The 7,500-nt window shown below is 40.7% G+C and overlaps 1 protein-coding gene across 8 annotated transcripts in view; it reads left to right on the top strand.

Moving 5' to 3' along the window:
• LOC143276450 (uncharacterized) overlaps positions 1-7,500 on the top strand; it is a 65,775-nt gene that overhangs the window by 43,243 nt on the left and 15,032 nt on the right. For all 8 annotated transcript variants that reach the window (XR_013053577.1, XR_013053578.1, XM_076580950.1 and 5 more), the window contains 2 exons: positions 4,874-4,982; positions 6,801-6,928. Coding sequence is in view for 6 of the 8 variants with exons in the window: in XM_076580950.1 (XP_076437065.1) it covers positions 4,874-4,982; positions 6,801-6,928 (237 nt within the window). In the remaining 2 variants the exon portion in view is untranslated. The remainder of the gene's footprint in view (positions 1-4,873; positions 4,983-6,800; positions 6,929-7,500) is intronic.

Genomic DNA, 7,500 nt, shown 5'->3' with positions numbered 1-7,500 from the left:
TTGGGACAAATTACAGATATGATTCTTTATTAGATGTTGTGTTTACCACCATTTGGGACAAATTACAGGTGTGATCATTTACTAGATGTTGTGTTTACCACCATTTGGGACAAATTACAGGTGTGATCCTTTATTAGACGTGTTTACCACCATTTGGGACAAATTACATGACATGACAGATCTCTACCATTGATACTTTATTAGACATGTTTACCACTAGGGACATGACATATCTCTACCATTGATATTTTATTAGACATGTTTACCACTAGGGACATGACAGATCTCTACCATTGATTCTTTATTAGACATGTTTACCGCTAGGGACATGACATATCTCTACCATTGATACTTTATTAGACGTGTTTACCACTAGGGACATGACATATCTCTACCATTGATACTTTATTAGATGTGTTTACCACTAGGGACATGACATATCTCTACCATTGATACTTTATTAGACGTGTTTACCACTAGGGACATGACGTATCTCTACCATTGATACTTTATTAGACGTGTTTACCACTAGAGACATGACAGGTCTCTACCATTGATATTTTATTAGACATGTTTACCGCTAGGGACATGACATATCTCTACCATTGATACTTTATTAGACGTGTTTACCACTAGGGACATGACATATCTCTACCATTGATACTTTATTAGACGTGTTTACCACTAGGGACATGACATATCTCTACCATTGATACTTTATTAGACGTGTTTACCACTAGGGACATGACATATCTCTACCATTGATACTTTATTAGACGTGTTTACCACTATGGACATCACAGATCTCTACCATTGATATTTTATTAGACGTGTTTACCACTAGGGACATGACAGATCTCTACCATTGATTCTTTATTAGATATGTTTACCGCTAGGGACATGACATATCTCTACCATTGATACTTTATTAGACGTGTTTACCACTAGGGACATGACATATCTCTACCATTGATACTTTATTAGACGTGTTTACCACTAGGGACATGACATATCTCTACCATTGATATTTTATTAGACGTGTTTACCACTAGGGACATGACAGATCTCTACCATTGATTCTTTATTAGATATGTTTACCACTATAGACATGACAGATCTCAACCATTGAGTCATTATTAGATGTGTTTACCATAAAGGACACCATTTATCCTTTGTTAGATGTTACGTTTACCACTGGGGACATTACGTACCTCACCATTGATCCTCTGCTGGGACATTACAAACCACGTCCCTGTAACTGCTTTGATCCTTTATAATTATTGGATGCTTGTTTACTGCTAAACCTTCCTCCAGTAGGATGGAAAAGGGGAAAGCAAACTGTTGAAAGAAGGAAGAAAAATAAGGATAGAGAAGGAAGGAAGAAGAGTAGATAGATATATACATTTGGATCTGACATTGTGCTTTTTTAGGATTGACGTAGAGTAGATATATACATTTGGATCTGACATTTTGCTTTTTTAGGATTGACGTAGAGTAGATATATACATTTGGATCTGACATTTTGCTTTTTTAGGATTGACGTAGAGTAGATATATACATTTGGATCTGACATTGTGCTTTTTTAGGATTTATGAAGAGTAGATATATACATTTGGATCTGACATTGTGCTTTTTTAGGATTGACGAAGAGTAGATATATACATTTGGATCTGACATTGTGCTTTTTTAGGATTGACATAGAGTAGATATATACATTTGGATCTGACATTTTGCTTTTTTAGGATTGACGAAGAGTAGATATATACATTTGGATCTGACATTTTGCTTTTTTAGGATTGATGAAGAGTAGATATATACATTTGGATCTGACATTGTGCTTTTTTAGGATTGACATAGAGTAGATATATACATTTGGATCTGACATTTTGCTTTTTTAGGATTGACGAAGAGTAGATATATACATTTGGATCTGACATTTTGCTTTTTTAGGATTTACGAAGAGTAGATATATACATTTGGATCTGACATTTTGCTTTTTTAGGATTTACGAAGAGTAGATATACATGTTTGCATCTGACATTTTGCTTTTTTAGAAGTGGCTTTTTATTTTTTATTTTATTTTTAAAAATTTTATTTAACTGAAAAAATAATTCTTATAGATTGTCACATCGTTTTATTATATGCATTAGGCAGGCAGTGCTCAGGTCAGTGTTTCTGTCTGTTTGTGACTGATTATTTATTTGTTTTTTTTTGTGTGTGCATATTTTCTTGTCTGTTTATTGCTTTTGTTCTTGTTGTGATTGGGGGTGTGGAGGGGAAAAAGAACCAGGTGAAGTTTGAAAAGTCACAAGTAATAGATAGTAACGTATCTGAGGCAGTGTGTGAAGGGTTGCATTGTTTGAAAGCATGCACACACACACACACACGCACACACACACACGCACACACACACACACACATGCATGCACCTGCGCACTCACACATACACTCACTTTCTCTCTCTCATACACATACAGTACACAAGCATGCTTTTAAACCCTACCCACTACACACATATGCATATTAAGACTGATGAATCTCAAGATTTGTTAGAATTATTGCTTATATTTTCATCCTTGTTTTGTTGTTGTTGTTGTTGTTGTTGTTGTTGTTGTTTTTCAAGTCCTGATCTTTGCAGTTAAAAAAAAAAAAAAAAAAGATCTGTTGCTCATTAACATTTTGTGCTATGTTCCTGTATATATGTTTTAATTTATGCAGTAATATTTAGATAAATAGAAAAAAAAATCTGGACCCTTTCAGTTATTGTTATACATATTCCTTTGTATGTGTTATTTCCTTATTTATTCATTCATTTATTGATGTGTACATTGATTCACCATGCATGAGCATGATGTGTGTGGTCTCTGTTCCCCGCCCCCTTCATGAATTACGTCACCATTGGCATTTGGTGATATCGCAGCATGGTTTTTTTTTGTTTACTTTTACTGTGAATGGAAGATTGACCAGAGAAGATGAAGTGTGTTCATCACTAACTGTTTTTGGCGGGGGTTGGGGGGCAGGGGGTGGGGTGGGGTGGGGGGTGGGGGGGGGTACTACTGTCTTGTGAAAAGAAATACTTTGGGGTTGAGAGAGGGAATGAATGTGTGTGTGTGTGTAGGTGTGTATGTGTTTGTGTGTGTGTGTGCAAGTGTGTGTGTGTGTGTGTGTGTGTGTGTGTGCATGTGTTTGCTGGTGAGGTAATTTGAACGGATGCTTAATTAATTTTCCAGAAAGTCAAAACGGGATGGTGGTCTGAATCGTTTCATTCTGGTCTGCAGCATGCTGAGCTCAGCTGTTTGCTGGAACCAGGCTGAGTTTAGGGAACACACGCATGCACACACACACACACCCCACAACACTTGCACGCCCACACATGCACACTCGTGCATGTGCACACACACACACATACACACACACACACACACACACAGGGAGAATAGTTGTAATAGTGGAGCGGTTGTGCTTTTTTTTTTCTTGCACAGAAAGTTATATTTTCTCTTGAACATGATCATCACCATGACAGTTTCGGTCGACACCCTGCACCAGTATAGCAGAATGACGACTTACGACACATTTGGCAATTACATTATAAACAATACAGTGACAATCTGTGAGGGTATTTCTAACAAAACAAATATACCTTTTCTTTTTCTTCGTTCGTGGGCTGCAACTCCCGTGTGTATGACTGGTTTTACTCCTTTTTCATGGGTGAACAAATATACAAAAACAACAAGAAGACATGAAATGACACATAGAACATGACACCACAGCTCACATTGCCATGAATGACACATAGAACATGACACCTCATATTCCTAACTCACACAGCTCACATTGCCATGAATGACACATAGAACATGACACCTCATATTCCTAACTCACACTGTTCACATTGCCATGAATGACACATAGAACATGACACCACTGTTCACATTGCCATGAATGACACATAGAACATGACACCTCATATTCCTAACTCACACAGCTCACATTGCCATGAATGACACATAGAACATGACACCTCATATTCCTAACTCACACAGCTCACATTGCCATGAATGACACATAGAACATGACACCTCATTCCTAACTTACATGTTCACATTGCCATGAATGACACATAGAACATGACACCTCATTCCTAACTTACATGTTCACATTGCCATGAATGACATAGATTATGACACCTCATATTCCTAACTCACACAGCTCACATTGCCATGAATGACACATAGAACATGACACCTCATTCCTAACTTACATGTTCACATTGCCATGAATGACATAGAACATGACACCTCATATTCCTAACTCACACAGCTCACATTGCCAGTCAGTGTCATGGATCACGGGGACCAGCAGAACTACAGTCCACAAACTGACCCAAGGGTAGTGTGTGTGTCTGTTCACATAATCTGCAGAATCACATCTGGTATTCTACAACCATAGGTACAGCAGCGACTGATTACCAACGACTTCCCAATACCTGTATGTGATTGTGCTTAGTTGTGTTACGTTGTGACTGATTACCGACGACTTCCCAATAACTGTATGTGATTGTGCTTAGTTGTGTTACGTTGTGACTGATTACCGACGACTTCCCAATAACTGTATGTGATTGTGCTTTGTTGTGTTGCGTTGTGACTGATTACCGATGACTTCCCAATACCTGTATGTGATTGTGCTTAGTTGTGTTACGTTGTGACTGATTACCGACGACTTAGGCTGCTGATCAGGTATCTGCTATGCAGACGTGGTTTAGTGTACATGGTTTTGTCCGAACGCTGCGACGCCTCCTTGAGAAATTGAAGTGAACGGAAATATCACCGACTTCCCGGTACCTGAATGTGGTTGTGGTTTTGTTGTTGTTCAGGTTTCAAAAAGGAGGACACGCGCCCCATTGAGGAGATTGTGCGAGAGAAACTGCTGACTGTGCTGGAGTCTGCCTACCCCAACGTGTTGTCTGTTGAGGATTTGGTCAGGTGAGGAGCTGGTCGTTGTGTTACCTGTGTGTGTGTGTGTGTGTGTGTGTGTGTGTGTGTGTGTTGAGGATTTGGTCAGGTGAGGAGCTGGTCGTTGTGTTACCTGTGTGTGTGTGTGTGTGTGTGTCTTGAGGATTTGGTCAGGTGAGGAACTGGTCATTATGCTACCTGGTGTGTGTGTGTGTGTGTGTGTGTGTGTGTGTTGAGGATTTGGTCAGGTGAGGAACTGGTCGTTGTGTTACCTGTGTGTGTGTGTGTGTGTGTGTGTGTGTGTTGAGGATTTGGTCAGGTGAGGAACTGGTCGCTATGTTACCTGCTGTGTGTGTGTGTGTGTGTGTGTGTGTGTGTGTGTGTGTGTGTGTGTGTGTTTGGTCAGGTGAGGTCGTTATGTTACCTGGTGTGTGTGTGTGGTAAGAGGGTTTGGGGGTGCGTCTCTGTTGTGTGTGTGTGTGTGTGTGTGTGTGTGTGTGTACATGATGATGATGATATAGATATTTTATTATCTATATAAGCACCTGTCCTCAGTCAGAGACCAAGCTCTATGCGCTTTACAAACACAGTCATTTACACAACAGGCTGTCTACCTGGGTAGAGCTGACTGACAGCTGCCTTTAAGCATTCATCATTTGTTTACTGTGTCATTCAGTCAGGCTTCAGTCTCGTACACCTGCTTACACAGACATTTAATTTTTTATGTGTTTGACCATTTGTTTTTTTTATCCTGCCAGCCATACTCTGTTTTCAGGGGTGTGTATGCTGAGTGTGTTCATGTTTCCATAACCCACCAAACACTGACATGGATTACAGGATTTTTAATTTGCCTATAATTATGATCTTTTGCTTCTTATTCTTTTTCTTCCTCAACTTGAACTGCAATAGTGAACATGTTGATTTTTTATGTTCTTTTTATTTTGAGGGATGCTGTATTTTCCCCTGATAGTGGGGAGAAAAACAACAAACAAACAACAGACTTGCCTCACATGTATCTCCTACATAATGAAAAGAGAAATATAATCCATTGAACTAGCACAACCAGGAAGATCGTGCAGAATGCCACTACATATGTCGGTGAAATCAACAACTGACTCACTCAGTATTGATTTCAGAGATCCGGCAATCGATTCACACTCCAGTTCCAACTTCACTCTCATTATCGGCAAAACTCGGTCAGTCAATATACAGGTCACTCAGTACAATCGACTTTTACAGGATTCTCACACAGAAATCATTCAAAGGGTTCAAAATCATCTTCACAATCGTTGTTTGGATAATGCTAAAGCTCTCAGCAGTCACCAAACTCATCTTGCAACTTTGAAAATACAAAACTTTGGCAAAACTTAACCAAATCTGACCCCGAAAATTTCAGAATGATCAGCTGGAAGTGGTGAAAACAAGGCAGTGACTCTCACAAGAATCTTGTTGATGTAAACATCAGTGGCAGCGCCCATTGTCAGCATGTGTTCAGCGGGCACTCCGGGGTTTGAGACAGCAAATTTTTAGCGGGCACTCCTGTGTAATAAGGGTTAACCCACCAGGTGCAGCATGGGATCGAACTCCGTGGGGGGGGGGGGGGGGGGATTACTGGTGACAATCCTGCACTCTTACCATGTGACCACTGCACCTGTCATGAATTTGTGTGTGTGTGCGTGTTTGCGTGTGTGTGAGAGAGAGAGAATTCATGTTATATAGCTGCAGGTGTGATGTTTGATTGATTGATTGGGTGCAGAATCACAGGGGTGGACGAGATTGATTGATGAATTGATTGGGTGCAGAATCACAGGGGTGGACGAGATTGATTGATTGATTGTCTGTGTGCAGAATCACGGGGGCGGAGGAGTCGAAGGTGATGGAACAGCTGCAGGAGCTGAAGTCGAGGGAGCTGATCCGGGAGATGGAGAAGGGGGGTTATGTCCGTCAGGTGTTGGACGAGAAGACAGGTGGCACAGGTGAGAGAGAGAGAGAGGGGGTGGGGGGGGGTATGCATGGGGAGTGTTGGTCTAGTTGGTAACACTGGTACAGGTGAGAGAGGGAGGGAGAGAGAGAGAGGGGGGGGATGCATGGGGAGTGTTGGTCTGGTTGGTAACACTGGTACAGGTGAGAGAAACGAAACGAAACGAAACGAAACGAAACGAGAGAGGGAGGGAGAGAGAGAGAGAGAGAGGGGAGGATGCTTGGGGAGTGTTGGCCCTGTGGGAAACGCGTCCCACCCAGGAAAGCGAGAGAATCTGAGCACCACTGGTTCCACACACATGCTTGTGATCAAGGTATGTTCATGAAACGTGTCACACACATGCTTGTGATCAAGATATGTTCATGAAACGTGTCACACATACTTGTGATCAAGATATGTTCATGAAACATGTCACACATACTTGTGATCAAGGTATGTTCATGAAACGTGTCACACACATGCTTGTGATCAAGATATGTTCATGAAACATGTCACACACATACTTGTGATCAAGATATGTTCATGAAACGTGTCACACACATGCTTGTGATCAAGGTATGTTCATGA

Source organism: Babylonia areolata, chromosome 32 (assembly GCF_041734735.1).
Source record: "Babylonia areolata isolate BAREFJ2019XMU chromosome 32, ASM4173473v1, whole genome shotgun sequence".
Lineage (NCBI taxonomy): Eukaryota > Metazoa > Mollusca > Gastropoda > Neogastropoda > Buccinidae > Babylonia > Babylonia areolata.
Note: the sequence above shows the minus strand (reverse complement) of the source record. Positions and strands in the feature narration are given on the sequence as shown.